The sequence below is a fragment of the Pinus tabuliformis genome, chromosome 8, assembly GCF_031772625.1.
Source record: "Pinus tabuliformis cultivar Carrire ecotype Pingquan chromosome 8, CPIR1, whole genome shotgun sequence".
NCBI classification, from domain to species: domain Eukaryota; kingdom Viridiplantae; phylum Streptophyta; class Pinopsida; order Pinales; family Pinaceae; genus Pinus; species Pinus tabuliformis.
This window is the reverse complement of record NC_142294.1, coordinates 561,090,516-561,107,018: the sequence shown is the minus strand read 5'-3', so window position 1 is coordinate 561,107,018 and position 16,503 is coordinate 561,090,516. Positions and strand designations below refer to the sequence as shown.

General features: G+C 38.6%; 1 protein-coding gene across 4 annotated transcripts in view; it reads right to left on the bottom strand.

The window, feature by feature from the left end:
• Nucleotides 1-11,123, bottom strand: part of LOC149236700 (uncharacterized) — a 168,876-nt gene extending 157,753 nt beyond the window's left edge. For 3 of the 4 annotated variants that reach the window (XM_089372454.1, XM_089372452.1, XM_089372455.1), the window contains exon 1: nt 6,003-11,123. In XM_089372454.1, coding sequence (XP_089228580.1) covers nt 6,729-11,003 — 4,275 coding nt within the window. In that variant the 5' untranslated portion in view covers nt 11,004-11,123 and the 3' untranslated portion in view covers nt 6,003-6,728. The remainder of the gene's footprint in view (nt 1-6,002) is intronic. The other variant, XM_089372453.1, reaches the window with a different exon arrangement.
• Between the last annotated feature and the right edge of the window lie 5,380 nt (nt 11,124-16,503).

The following is a 16,503-nucleotide window of genomic DNA, read 5'->3' as shown; positions in this document are numbered from 1 at the left end:
TACTCTGCGTGTTGCCCGAACTGACTACTAATCAAGTCGTCCTGCCTATCGTTGGCTGGGAAAACATCTCCCCAGCACTCTGGAACCTATGCCTAGCCTCTGGAATTGAAAACGTCTTCCATCCAAGGCCTTCTTGAGGCTTTGTGTTGCCTCTGCGCAGCCTCCTAGAGAAATCTCAGCCTCCCTACAAATGCACTCGCTGAATCTGGAAAACTTCCTCCAGCCTCACTGTCTCTGCCCCTCACTATCTCTGCTTCGACCTTTGGCTCTCCAGCAACTGTTGCTACTCTCTGGAAATCAATCTACCAAGGAAATCGAACTGCGAAAGTGTCTTCTCCAAGTGCCCATCGACGACTTCTTATAATCCTCTGTTGGAGCACCAACGACCAAAATTAAAACTTAATCATGGGCTAGGATCATCTTGAGTCGATTCGTGTGAGTTTCTAGACTATTATCACCTTCACTTAATTAATTTTGATTAATTAACCAGTTTTCCTAAGTTTAGATTTAGGAAACATTAAAAAATAGGTTAATAATCTAGTTAAGTCATCTCTAGGTGAAATTTCCAAAAAGATTTCTGGGTTTTGGAGAACTCGTGCATTCTAGCCTTTCCACCAAATTTTGTGGCTAGAACACATCCGATGCTACAAAAACTAACATAGAACTCCTTGTTGCCCATTCCTTGGACTCAACACACTCACTAAGATGCCTCTCTCAATCTTTTGTTGTTATATGGTGTGTCTTCTCCTTCTCCGTAGCCTTGAGCTAAATCCCTAACCCTAATCTCCAAAGTGATTGACAACTAAGGGTAGATCTCACCTCACCTAAGATCAAGGGCAAAGATTAAAACATATTCACTAAAGTAATTTACTTTACTTTTCCTAAGTTCACTTTAGCTCAATAAGACAACATAATAATCATGTGTTTTTCCTAAGTTTAACTTAGGCTAAGTTACAAAAACAACTTGCTCACACTAGAAGAAGTATCTAAGGAGACGGTGGACGACTTTTGCACACCTAGACACTTAGATCTGTGCAGAAGTACCCGAGCTACAAACATCAATCCTAACTTCAATCCTAGAACTGCATCCATTTCCCTAGGTGCTCCCTCTAAAATGGAAACCTTCCCTGTCGTCTAGTCTGGAAACATCCTCAAAATCTTGTTGTCCTTGGCCTGGTTCCTAGAAGCCTCCTACTCCTGAACAGCCTATAAGGTCTCTCGTACCAAGAGACCTTCTTGACAAATTTGGAGGAGTAAGCTAAGTTACAAAAACAACTTGCTCACACTAGAGCAAGTATCTAAGGAGACTGTGGGCGATTTCTGCACGCCTAGACACTTAGACATGTGCAGAAGTACTTGAGCTACAAACATCAACACTCCCTCTGAGCAAGGAAGGTACTTCTGCCACCTGGAATTGACTTCAATCCTAGAACCGCATCCATTGCCATGGTTGCTCCCTCTGAACTGGAAGCCTTCCCTGCCATCTAGTCTAGAAACATCCTCGAAATCTTGTTGTCCTTGGCCTGGTTCCTAGAAGCCTCCTACTCCTGAACACCCTGTAAGTTCTCTCATGCCAAGAGACCTTCTTGATAGATTTAGAGAAATCTGTTGACTACTCCTCCCCACTAGAAAGTTGAACCTAAAGGCTAACTCCCTCCGAGTTGCTCAACCTTCAGAGTTGCTTGCTCTTTATTCTCTATCACTACTTTGCTTTATGTCTTCACTTGAAAAGGTTGGCCCTTTAGCCTATATATGTTGCTCTCTCTAACTCCTCTGGCATGTCCCTCACCAAAGCTAGATCCCGTACATCTAATCAGTACCTTTCCATCCAGGAAAGTAGCACACAACCCCTTCTTCTCCATCATGGAGACTAAGAGCAAACTCCACCTGAGTTCCAACGCCCACAACACGTCCTTTACATCCATCCTACCTCCTGACTCAAGTTGGAATTTCACTATTCAAACCCTTTTAACTATATGTTTGGCATCATCACCAAAATCTGCATGCAATTCTAAGTCCTACTCAGTCAGGATGTCAAACTATTCCCTTGCTCTTATTGTATGCCTTGTGGCTCCACTATTAAGCAACCACACACCCACTGGAAATATGCATGAGGTAAGGTAGGAAACAAGTACAAATTTAGTCTCAAACTTCCCACCAAACTACTCTTGAGCTTCTGCCGACATAGCTACAACTGGTTGCATACTCTTCCCCCTTTCTTCCTCTCCGGACACTGTGAAGCATAGTGTTCAGTCTTATGACAAGCAAAACACTTAACCTTATTCAAGTCCTTCTTCTTCGGCTATGAGGTTGACTCCTCACTTCTGCTCAAACTCTTTCCCTTTCCCTTTGTTATCGAAGCCAAGTTCTCATCATCTTCCTGTTTGTTGATTTTTCCCTTTAACTATATCCTGATTTCCTCGTGTATGCAATTATCCCTTAGCCTATCAAATGTGGGTAGTTTATCTCGAGCAAAAACTCCTCTAGTGAAAAAATCCCATGCCTCTAAGAACCCATTCAATGCCACATTTACTAGTTCTGAGTATTCTACCTTTTCTCCCACAACTAATCATGAATCTACACAATCCTCATCAAATAACTCATCACTGAGTCAAATTTGGTCATTTGCGTAGTCCGGAGCGTATCTTTCAATATCATCTTCTTGTTTGTTGTCTTGCTCTGGTATAATCCTACTAAGGCTTCGAACATATTCCTAGTTGTCTGCTTCTCAATTAAGTGAGGGGTCAAATGATCCTTCACGGCATCCAAGAGTACCCTCTGCACCTTTATCTCCTTCTTTGTTTGGATTGCCTTCTCGGTCTCAAAAATCTCCCAAAGATTGTTTTCCTTGAGAACCAGGGTAACCCTAGCCTTCCAAGGTAGGAAGTTTGATGCTTCGTCAAACCTGTCATCATATCAAATACCCACTATAGTCATTTTGGCAAATCTCACCGAAGAAATTTTTTTATGTTGGCTATTGCGACTTTTCCCATAGCGGCAACAGGTTGGCTCTGGTGGCTCGGGCTGGTTCCTTGACTTCGCCCAACAAACTTGTGGCCCAATCCCATGGCCTACTTCTCTAGCTAGTGGTTGTCATTGTTGTCTAACCAACTCCTGGCCACCTACTCAACCCTGCAACATTTTTCTGCATCTGCTAAATTTGCCTATTATCTCACCCGCCATGACTACCTTGCCCCTCTGCAAACTTGTCGCATGCAGCTCCTTCTAGTGTCCAATGTGTTGCCCTAACTTCTTTGTTGCTCCTCATGACGACAGCTTGTCCACATCCATGCTTTATCATCCATGCTTGCATGTCCCTGCAACCCACTCTACTCCCTCAATGGTTGGGCTTGTTTGGCCGACCATTCCTCTATCGTGTCCCTACTTGCACCACGATTGCTTCCTCAATGTACTACCCCCAATCCCTTGCACCCAACAATCTGCTCTGACGTGCTGTTGACCCCAACCGCCTACAAAATCCTCTTTTGTGGTAACATCCTCTTCACATCCACAATTCACATAACCTTAGCTCGTGCGCTCTGACATGACCTGTGCATTGTTCCAACGACATCTGTCTTAGTTGTCCTAGAGTCGTCGAGTCTGACAGCCCACTAAGGGTTGTTAGCCCTCCTCTTTTCTTTTCTTTTCTTTTTCTAACTCAGATCCAAAACAAAATCTCTTTAGGCCCATGTGCAGAAAAATTGTTGTGTGTCCATACTACGTATAGGCTTATAGCCAATCTACTTTGCATTGTTAAAAAAAATGTCTCGTACTATCACGACCGAACCTAGCGCTGACATCCTATACAAATCAGGCTTCCTATAATTAAGAGATCGGTACCTTAGAGTTTGAGCTCTAACACGATGTTAATTCTCTTACCCTAGTAAACCAACAATTAGTTCCAAGCATATTTACGTCTACTAAATAAAAGCACCAGCTAAGGTATTAACCAAATAAATTCAGCGGAAAGAAAATTTACCAATCTCAATCACAAAATTGACATAGGGATTCTACCCAATCACAGTTCTTCATTTAACCTCTAAACTTACTTGGGTTCCCTTTTGGAAAAATGGCCTAACTGAGGAATTATATACAACATTGGATCTGATCCAGTTGATCAAACCCTCCTTGGCTGATCTGGATCTCCTTGCTGCCCCTTCCTTGGACCCAACACACTCACTGAGATGCCTCTCTCAATCTTGTGTTGTTGTATGGTGTGTCTTCTTCTTCTCTCTAGCCTTGCTTTTATATCTACATTGAGCTAAATCCCTAACCCTAATCTCCAAAGTGATTGACAGTTGAGATTAAATCTCACCTCACTTGAGATCAAGGGCTGAGATTAAAACATATTCACTAAAGTAATTTACTTTACTTTTCCTAAGTTTACTTTAGCTCAATAAGCCAACATAATAATTATGTGCTATTCCTAAGTCGAACTTAGACTAAGATACAAAAACAGCTTGCTAACACTAGAGAAAGTATCTGAGGAGACTATGGCCGACTTTTGCATGTCTAGACACCTAGGCCTATGCAAAAGTACTTGCACGAGCTACAAACATCAACAGATAGCCTAAGGGACCGTTGAGCAAAGACGAGGATCCTATTCCTTGGGTTGTCCATAGGGCTATTGATTGGGAATTGTTGTAGGTGACTATTAGCCTGGAAATCGGGTTGTGAGAAGCTAAATTGGAGCCAGCCATAGAGTAGTGTGCCCCTTGTGGATTCATAGCCTCATCTCAGGGGTGGCCTCTATTGCAGAGAGAATTGGTGCAACACATAGCCTATTATTGGGTGTAAAGTCCCTCAACTATAGCCAGTTAGCAAACAATTCCAAACAGAGAAGTGTTCTTAATTGTATCTGTAAAATGTGTTTAATGAATTCTAGAATCTAAATTGATATGGTTATGTCATGGTTTAATTAATTTCCAGTTTAATCTTATGACAGCCTATGATAGCCTGGATTTGTTGTTTATGGGTTCATGAATACTTGAATGGCTGCATTTAGCTTGCATAATTCTGCAGTCACATGCCTGCTGATAACAATTTGTTAGTAACAGAACAGATAGATTGATTCTTTAATGAACTGGTTTGAATTTGGGTGGTGAACAGAAGTAACCCTTGTCCTCAAAGTGTACAAAGGGTATTGGGTACGTTACATTGCCATCCAACAATAGAAACAACAAAAATTTCAAACTAAATTGATGCAGGATATTTTTGCCATGCTCTAGTAGCTGGTCACTTCACAATAGCAAACCCTGAAACAACAACCACCCCTGAAACAATTCAATCCCAATTGACTTATAGTACTTCAAGTTTGACATAATTTTCTACCCCCAGATTTGACAAAGCCCTGAATGGGGACAAACTCAACACTTGGCTCTGTAACCTAAAAGTTACTTCAAGGACCAATCAAATCTGACAGACACTTGAAAGCTTCAAATAGTTGAGGTGCATATGGATGAGCAGGCGCTCACATGGTGGTAGACACAAACCCAACTCCTTGCAACCACCACCAACCAACCTCAGATTGGCAATTAGATTGAGCTTAAGGCAGTTGTCCACAAGTAATTCTACCCCTCAGGATTCAAGGATGAAATATGAGCAAAGCGGTTGCAACTTTGGAAGATACCTAAATAGACCGTCTAGCAGCTCATTGAGTTCTTCCACAACTTGTCCATTGAACTTGAGGTAAGGGATTGTAAAGATACCGTTTTCAATAATTTTATCTATGGTTTGCTTCTCCAAGATTTAATTTATGTTAAATTGATGGAAATAATTCACGAGGAATTTTTACAGTATTCCCATGTTTGTATGTCTAAAAGTAATATAAAACATTGAATAAGGAGAAAAACAAAAGGAACCAAAAGTTTCATTTCTAAGAAGGCAAATCCAGAAAAACTTCCAATACGTAAATACCACAATATTTTGCATGCACATTGAATGTGAAAAATGCAAAAAGCAAGAACTTTTTTTTTTGGCTAACTGGTTACCATAAGACTCACCTTGCATATACCATATGACAATGAAGAATCAGTTGGGGTCTGTCATCTCTCGGTGTCGTATAGTACAATCCAATCCTTGTATTGTTTCTTAGCATCCTCCACCATTCAGCTATTTGGCTGGTCGGTCCAAAAGGGACTCATGTAATCCTTTCAAAAATAGAACGCTAGTAAGCATCAGTTCTTGATTGTCATGAAGCTACTTACTTCCAACAACGTATTCTATGTTTCTGTAAAAGATTCCTCACTCTTAATTTCAATATGCTTCAATATTTTCTTGCAAAGTGTCAAAAGCTAGCCTGTGGCACTTTACAGTTTCTATAACACTCGCTGCTTTCCTTGGCATGTCCACCTTCCAAGTCAGAATGCAGTGACTCCATTGAAGCAAGATCACACAATTAAAATATGATCCCAATCGGTAGTGAAACAACAGAGAGGCATTTTGGCATCATAATTATGTAGGAATACAAGTGTCATTAACTGTTGCATGCTTTGCACATTTGAGAAACTGTTGCTAAGGAATTTCAATTGGTGACCCTTTCTCACAAAGCACAGTAAACCTTAAAGCATAAAACTGTTGGAACTAGAGCTTTCCAACATCAAACCATAGCATTCCCATTGCAGAAATATTTATGCCTTTTGTATGGATGCAATGATAAGAATAAAAATATATGCACCAACCCATTACAATTACACTACTTGTCCTTGCAGTATATTTCACTGTTGTTTTCACTGTTTTTTAAGCAGCACATTGTCGATGACATGTTTTGAAATTAATCGTCCCTCAAGCATCTCATGTAAGAGCTCACTTCCTTCTTTTGTCATGCCTTTACTAAGAAAACCGTTAATAAGCACAGTATATGTAACCTCATTGGGTGAAATACCCATTTCCATCATTTCATCACGAAGCTTGCACGCCCCTTGCATATCACCTTTGCTGCATAACCCTTGGATTAGTGTTGTGTATGTAACAACATTAGGAGGAGGACCATTTTTAACCATTTCATCAAGTAGCTTGAAAGCTCTCTGCATGTTACCTTGCTTGCATTGTGTATCGATCAACATGGTATTTGTAAATTCATCAAACTCTATATGTTTCCCTCTCATTTCATTTAAAATATTGTCTGCTTCCTCCATCTGACCACTTTTTAAGAGACCATCAATGAGCGTGTTGTATGTTACGACATTTGGTGCAATATTATTTTCAATCATTTCATCACGTATGAGAAAAGCATCTACCATGTTGCCTTCCTTGCAATATCCATTAATTAAGGTGTTGTATGTAGTACAATTAGGAACCAACTTTCTGTGTGTGATTTCCTTGAATAGTTCTCTTGCTTCTTGTATTTTACCTTGCACTGTAAGTCCACTAATGAGAGAATTGTACGTAACAATATTTGGTGCAAAACCTTTTTGAACCATTTCATTAAGGAACCTATAAGCCTCGTCCATTTTGAGATTCTTTCCATGCCCGTCAATCAATATGTTATAGGTGATCTCATTAGGAGTCACACCATTTTCCACCATTTCACTGAAGAGATCGACTGCTTGCTGCATCTTCCCTTCATCACAAAGACCCTTGATGAGACAACTATATATTAGAGTGTTAGGGACTAACCCTTTTTCTAACATTTCCTTGCGTAGCTTAAAAGCCTCCTGTAAATTTCCCTGTTTGCAGTATCCATATATCAGCAAAGCATGAGAAGTCACATTTGGATTCAGACCCCTTTCAAGCATTTCTTTTATCAGTTTGTCTGCCTCATGCATCTTACCTGTTTTTGCAAGTCCACTGAGAAGCGAGTTGTATGTTGAAATATTAGGCGTATAGCCCTCTGCTAGTATTTTGTCAAAAATCTTATAGGCCATCTCCACATTTCCTGCCTTGCAATATCCATCAATAAATATATTATAACTGACTTCATTGGGGACAACATGATTCTCCAGCATTTCCTGAAGTAGTTCATTTGCCTCCTTTATCTTGCCTACATTGCAGAGTCCAAGGAGTGCTGCATTATACGTAAAAATATTACGTGAAAGCCCACTTTGTAGCATTTCATCTTGCAATTTTAAGGCATCCTGCACATTTCCTTCCTTACAGAGTGCATCCATCACAGTATTGTAAGTTACAATATCGGGAACTAAACCCCCTTCTCCCAAATTTTCTTCCCAAAGATTTTGTGATTCTGCCACCTTGCCTTCCTTACAAAGTCTCCTGATGAAAGCATTGTACGTGTGCGTATTGGGAGCACAACCCTTTACCAGCATTTCATCCAATATCTTGGATGCAGCTTCCATACTTCCTGCTAAGCAGTATCCACAAATTAGGCTGTTATAAACAACAGAATCAGGAACTATATTCTTCTCCAACATTCTATGAAACAAGTTGACAGCCTCCCCCATCTTCGCTTGTTTACAGAGACTGGTAATAAGTATTGTGTATGTAACCACATCAGCTTCAAAACCCTTTTGTATCATTTCATCGTAAAGACAGAGAACCTCTTCTATTGCACCTTTCTGACAATGCCCGTGCATTAGCGTGCTGTATGTGATGCAATCAGGAGCCAGACCTTTCTCCGACATTTCCTTAAAAAGTCCAGCAGCTGCATCAATGTTTCCTGTTCTGCAAATGCCATCTATGAGAATATTATAAGTAATAACATTGGGTTTGATTCCTTTTCTCACCATTTCATCATGTAACTGCCATGCTTGCTGCACATTGCCTGCCTTGCAATGCACATCAATCAATGTGTTGTATAAAACTGCATCTGCAGCCAAACCCTTCTCATGCATTTCATTCATAAGCTGAGTTGCTGTATCAATCTCACCCTCCTTAATAATTCCTTTGATGAGCGAAGCATAAGTAATGACATCAAGTGTAATGCCCCTTTTACACATGTTTTCATGTAGACACAATGCCTCGTGTATATTCCCCTGATTGCTGTACCCATCAATCAAAATGTTATAAGTAGAAATATCAGGAAGCAACCCACTTTCTAACATTTTTTGTAGATAGTTGATTGCCGTCTCCATCTTACCTTCCTTACAAAATCTCCTAATAAACAGATTAAAAGTAAAAACATTAGGCCTGACCCCTCTTTCGACCATTATCATTTGTAACTTCTCAGCTTCCTCTACACTACCTGCTTCGCAGTACCCATCAATCAGAGTATTGTATGTAAAATTTGTGGGAACCAAACCATTTTTCATTATTTCTTGCAAAACTTTGTTTGCATCCCCTATCCTGCCCTGCTTAGAAAGCCCGCCTAAGATTGCATTATAAGTTCTAATATCGGGCAACAGACCCCTCAGAACCATTTCATCTCTCAGTTCTAAAGCTTCCTCCACATTACCTTCCTTGCAAAATCCACGAATCAGAGTGTTGTAACTAACATGGTCTGGAAACAAGCCTTTTTCCAACATTTCATCCAATAGCTGTCTCGCTTTTCCCATTCTACCAATCTGACAAAGCCCACTAATGAGAACAGTGTAAGAAGAAACATCGGGCTGAACACCACTTTTTACCACTTTATCAAATAACTCTAAGGCTGCCTGCACATCACCTGCTTTGCAGTACCCATCGATAACAGGAGTGTAAGAAATACAATCAGCTTCCAATCCTACTTTTTCAATTTTTGCCAACAACTTTACTGCACAATCCATCTTCCCTTCCTTGCTGAGACCACTCATGAGAATGCTGTAGGCCTTCGAGTTTGGCTTTAGTCCCTTTTGAACCATCTCATCCACTCTCTGGAAAGCACCATCCATATCCTTCGATGCAGAGTGTCCATAAATTAATACATTATAAGTAGCTGCATCTGGTTTGAGACCTTGCTCAGTCATTTCTTGCAAAGCCTCACCCGCTTCTTTCATTCTACTATGCCTACAAAGTGCATTGATGATTGAAGTGTAAGTGAAATTATCAGGATAAACACCCTTTTCAATCATTTCTTTTTTCAGTTTCAACCCCTCTTCCAAATCCCCTTTTTTGAAATACCCATCAATCAAAGTATTATAAGTCACCACATTCGGTGCGCAGTTGTGCTTCAACATTTCAATCTTCACCTCGTTTGCTTTCTCTAAACTTCCTTCCTTGCACAGAGAATTAATCATCATACTATAGACATAGACATTGGGAAAGGGACCTGAACTAATCATCTCTCGATACACTTTCCAAGCCATGTCTTTGCAATTTGATTTCAAGAACAGGCCAATAAGGCTATTACATGACCATGAATCGGGCATCAGTCCATGCCTCCCCATTCTATGAAAAATTTCATACGATTCATGGACCATTCTGGCCTTAGTATAGATACTAATCAGTATATCAAAAACAACAGAACTGCCGGTACCAAATGCACCATAAGTAGAAATAATCATCTCAAAGATCTCAGACGCTGAATTATTTTTCCATAACCGATAAAGCAGTTCATAGGCATAACCATAGATTCCCAAACAACAAAATTTATGAGCGAAAATGCAGCATACTTGAGGGCTAAGTAAAAGGTTAATCCTCATCAATCTACAAAACCTGAAGGCCAATTTGCGATCAGTATTTATGTGTTTCAACACACGTATTATATGATTTGGTTTCAATATATTTAATACGGGACGGATTTCACTCCATGATCGTTGACGTAGTTTCAGACAAACACTATCAACGAGCTCAGATTCTTGCAGTGAAAAGGGGTTTTGTAGGGTTTTAGGGATTTTATTAACCTCAGGACAATCGTGCGTTGTAGAAAAAGATGCTCGCGACGCAGAAAAACCTTCAGTTGGGTAGCTTCTGCTGCTCATTTTGCGAGCCACAAACCACTGAAAATGTAGTGGGTGCACGTCTTTGGCTGATTTCGTTAGTCTTTGGCGAAGCCGAGGTGGAAAGAATAGCAATTTTGCGCAGAACTTAGATGCGCAAAATGTCCCGGTGTATGTATTTGCCATCTGCACGGTTTTCCGGTGCGATTTCTGAATTTCGTAAGCCATGAATTGGCCTACGTATAGAAACATTGGAACCAAATAATATTCTCGTTTCAAAATATAAGAAAATTTTATCCCTTTCGACCTAACAAGCACTGTAAGATCGGTAATGTTTAGAGATTCGGTCTGTTGTTTGCAATAGTTCAGCTATGGTTAAACATTGGAGTCATCTAACGAGGCCAAGCAATTGCCTGGACAGTCATAAGTGGCCGAAATTGAGCAAAAAAATTTTAAAAGATTTTATAAAAGTAATATTTGAATCGTGTTTTTATAGTGAAAATGGATTCAGCACCATCAAAAATGTCTAAAACACTTAAAATTTTGAAGTTTAACAACTATAAGTTGGATTTACAAAAATCCTTGCCAGATTTTCTTTAAATATGACCGGAATTTCCATAACCTTCCGAGCAACTCCTCCGCCTCAAACTACCCGTTAAACATTTAACGAGTTATTTGGAATGGAAAATTTAGTTTTCCTAGATTTTATGTGTTTCCACCACTCGAAGAAAACATTAATCATAGTTTTTGTTCTTTCCAAGCTTTTTATATATATATATATATATTTTGATAGTTTGAGGTGAAATTATATAATTTGATAGTTTGAGGTGAAATTGATTAATTGTAATTTTATTTTCTATGCAAAAGTTCATAAATTATAAATTCATAATCTTATTTATATATAAGAGTTTAAAAAAATCATAAACTATAAATTCATAATCTTATTTATGTATGAGAGTTTACAAAATATGTATATGAAAAAAAAAGAAATGAATATGAATTGAATTATATGTTTATAAATAAAAAAGTTTTCTTAATTTTATTAAAAATTTACAAAAATTATTATATATATGAGACTTAGTTGTTATTTTTATGGTAAATAATAAGTAGTTTCTTATGTTTAGCTCTATTTTGTTGGAAGTTTTTTTTCTTGAATGGTTAGGGGAATGGACTTAAGATGTGTAGAAATCTTTATATGTTATGAAGCTTATATTAATGGAGGTAATTTAATGGTTCATTGACATATTGTTAAATTGGATGCACGGTGTATATTCATTCAACAACCTCCTCCCCTTGAATGATACTTTGCATTTATGTAGTTGCATGTGTGTAAACAAAACTCATATACACTCATGGTGTACATCATGAAATTGTCTTTATGAATATGAAATCAAATATCCCCTTTCACTCGTTATTTTGTACATCATCTTGAGGGAAATCAATGTTAGTATGTTTGTTGTCAATTAATAATGTCTAGATATTTGATCTCTCATTTGCAATAGTTTAGTTATAGTTTAGCATTCAACAACTTATCTTGAGGTTGAGGGAAAATCCAGCTTTCCTCACTTTTATGTGTTTCCTCAACTCGAAAGAAAACATTATTTCTATTTTTTCTTTTCAAGCTTCTTCTATATACATAGGGTAACTTGAGAATATAGTGATTAATTGTGATTATGTTCTTTGGGATGAATGCAATGGCATACAAGTCACATATATCAAAAACTCGTCATCCAAAACCTATGTGAAGATGTCCTTGTAAATATGAATTGGACCACATGCTTACAAATAAAAAAAACTTTCCTTAATTTCATTAAAAGTTAATGAAAACCAAACAAAAGATTATTATAGCCTTTATATGAGACCAAGTTGTTACTCTCAAGGCAAATGATTAAGTAGTCTCTTGTGCTTGGCTCCCTCTTATTGGGGGCTTTTTCTTGACACAATGGTTGGAGCAATGGGTCCATAAGGTGTTCAAATCCTTACATGTTATGAAGCTTGTGCTAATGGAGGCCATTCCAATTGTTCATTGATATAATGTTAAATTAGTTGTGAGATGTATATTGATTCAACAAACTCCCCTTCAATTTGATTTTATGTGGTTGTATGTGTGTGAACAAAAGTCATATACACTCATGTTGTACATCTTGAAATTGTTTTTATGACTATAAAATCAAATCTTCCCTCTTCACTCTTCCCTTTACACATTATCTTGAGGGTATTCAATGTCAATGTGTATGTTGTCCTCCATTGCATCCTCTTAACCATTTCTTAATGGAGATAAACCTCGTCCATTAAGGCATCTTCTATAGAGTGGGCGAGGTTTCAATTAGAGATCAATATCTGATAACAAAATAGAATTTTCATATTTCTTTCTAGCTATGTTAGTGAAACATAAAACTCCATGGATTATTGGTTATTCTCTTTGAAATGGAGCCAAAAAGCCCAAATTTCTTCTCTATTCTCATTTAGTTAAAGGTTCATTAAAAGAATCTAGTGAAAGGCATACTCCTATCTAGAGTTAAAAATTCCTAAAGCTTATATGAATGATTATTCAAAATCATTTTAACCTCTTAGAGTATGCTCGTCAATTGTTTTCCTTTTTTAGCATGTTTCCCATAAACACAATTGTCAAGGTCACCTCGAACAGCTGAGTAAGAAGTCTCGTGACCTTTTCACCCTCCCAATTTGATGAATGTACAAATTGGTTATGGTTAACTATAATGGCAATTAAGACAAATAGGGATTTGGTGCTAGAAATGGAAAATAGTATAGACCAACAATGAAAGAGAACATGCGGTTTGAAGAATTTGCTTATAAAGGGGTTCGTCTCAACCACCACATTTAGTTCGAATGGGTTGAACTAATGATAAAGCATCTATCCCTTATGTCTAAGATGGGACAAAAGTTAGGTAACCTCCAACATATCCCTCTAATATATGTTGAAAACATCCTTTGGACCCAAGGGTCATAGTCTTACACACATGAGAGATCCTACCAAGCTCATGATCCTAAGTTTTAAGGAAAAGAGGTGCCAATGGTTGAAAAAGGGCACATCCCTCTCTTACCTTTCCATAAATGGATCTATGATGTCTTGAGTCATCAATCCCCTAATTGTTGTTTCCATAATAATATATATTACGAGTAGGAAGAAAGGAATCATAGGAGAGCTTCCTCATTCCTTCATCCCCTAGCCAACTTCTTTTGATTTCAACTATCATGGAGACATAGAGTTTATGATTAGTGGTTTAGAAAAGCAAAGTTGGTGTCAATGTAAGGACTCTCTCCAAACCTTTGACCCTGACTCAAAACAAAAAGGGCTCGAATATGGTAATTGGATCACCTGGACTAACTATAAGCAAGGATGTGACAAGCTTAGGCTCAATTGGATTGATTCTATGGTCCTTGAGAGGATAGTTCCTTTGGTGGATGTGACGAGTTTGAATCATATTCCAATTGAGATTGTGGTCTATTCAGTTCACTCAATGGATTCACCTCCTTCTTCATTGTTCAATCTAAGCATGTCATGTTTGGAGTCAAAAGATCTCTAAATCCTACTTTAAAGAGCTTTGACCCTCTCCTCTAGGCCAATGGATGTTCAAGGGTGGATCCTTTGGTGGGAGACTATAGTTTATTGCACTATTGTGTTTATGAGAAGTTGTTGTTGGATGAGAGCCCATAAGCAAAGAAGGAGTTATAGATAATATGACATGGACTAGGGAGATTCATATATTTCTTGAAGAGGATCTTTATAATGTGACTCTTCAAGAGGAGGCCATGAAGTTTGAGATGGTTGTTTGCATAGGTGAGGACTAAATTTTCTAGGGTTCTAAGGTATGTTCCTATGTTCAAGGGATTCATGAGGGGGGTGAAGGCTCTGAATTATTTTAGATTCCTTAAGAAGAAGGTGGTTGTTGACAAGGTACTTAGCTTGTGTGGGGCAGATGGTTCTCTTATAGAGGACCATTTATGAGGTTAGAGGTATGCCTTTTTTTCATCTTCAAAATACTTTTGCTCCTTTACCTTGACAAATGGGTGGGTAGTTACTAGAGATGCTTTTTGTAGGGTTGTCCCCTACAAGGTTTGTAATTGTGATTAAGATAGGTTGGATAAAGATTTTTTGAAATAAGAGCTTTATGCTACATTGGTTTTCAAACAAAATGGCAAATTTCATAACATTGGTGTGAAAATTCCTAGATCTAACATTGAAGTAGATTACTGAAGCAGCCTACACCAAATTAAATATGATTCTGAAAGATAGAAACTGAGCAAGGAAATAAAAACACATAGGACACCACAATTTTTGGATAATTGTCCCAGGAAAAACCCAATGCGGGAAAACCAGTGCAGCAGCTCTGAGGGTTTATTATTATTAAGCAGTATCAAATTTTGAATACATCTTTGAATACCTCACAGGGTTATTCAATTACAAAGAGAAATACTGGCGAAAATAATTGTGAGGTTACCTCACACTATCACTGGAAATCATGGTTGATCAACCCCAAACTAATTGCCCCCTAACTTTTTTGGTTGCCTTTGTGTAGTGTCTGCGTCAGCCCAATGTCAAGCTCTCTGGGGACTGTGTCACTCCTCTAGCTAGTCGATTTGATGCCCAGGAGATTCGATTTCTTCCTCTCAGTCTCACACCTCGGCTTCTTGGTTCTGAAACTTGAATTCCTCTGCAAATTTCGGACTACTCACTGGCTTCTACACTACCTCTGCGTGGCTCTTCGTTAGCCCCTCTAACTCAGTGTTGCCACTATTAGATAACCCTTTGCCTCTCTCTCTGCTGATGATTCTCCGGCTGATAAAATCATTCTCTCTCTAGAAGATATCCCTGCCCCTCTGCTAGAAGAAATCTCCTCAATCAAATTTTCCTCCTGAGAACTTCTCACTTCAGAAAATCGATTTCTTGATCTCTCTTGGTGTGTTTCCAAATGACCCTCAATCCCCTTCTTATATCTTCTTGTTGGACAACCAATGGCCTAGATTAACTCCTAATCAAAGGCTCAAATCATTTTGAATTGATCTTCGTCTTTATCTAGAAGATTCACCCACAATTAGATTAATACTCATTAATATTTTAATTTTCCAAAGTTTAGACTTAGGAACCCCATTAAAATATTAATTATTTTAATATAATCATCTGTGGGTGGAATTTCCCAAAAGGGTTTCTAGGTTATTTGGAATGCATGTGCCCAAGACTCCCTGCAAAGTTTGAGTCCTAGAGAACATCTGATGCTACCCAAAATCAACACTCCCTCGTAGTGAGGAATGTGCTCTAACAATATATTATTGTTGCATACTGCTCTGACTCTGAAGCATCGTTGTCTGCGTTACTGATGTCTGACATGTTTTCCACCAACTACTGCGATGTTGTTGCTGCAACTGTATTGTTGCCTTTGACACTGCCACTACTAATGCTAAATATGTACCACAACTCCCTCTCAAATGTTGCATCTTATATGCTTCTAGCACTGCCACTACTCACTGCATCCGTATTGCAACTCAATTGCTGAGAGAAGCAACTGAAAAACATCCCACATTACTGAATTAATTGTGTTCAGTATGATACCACATGAATGTTGGAATTGACTACTACTAGTCTCTGTGCTAACCCTCTGAATCAACTGCGTTGTTGCTAACCTTTACTTTGTGCCATATGCACTGCTGCCAACTCTGTTGTGTGTTGCTCAGACTCTAGCGCTTCTAGCCACTGCAACTGTCTCCTGACACTCCTCGGCACCATCTGAAA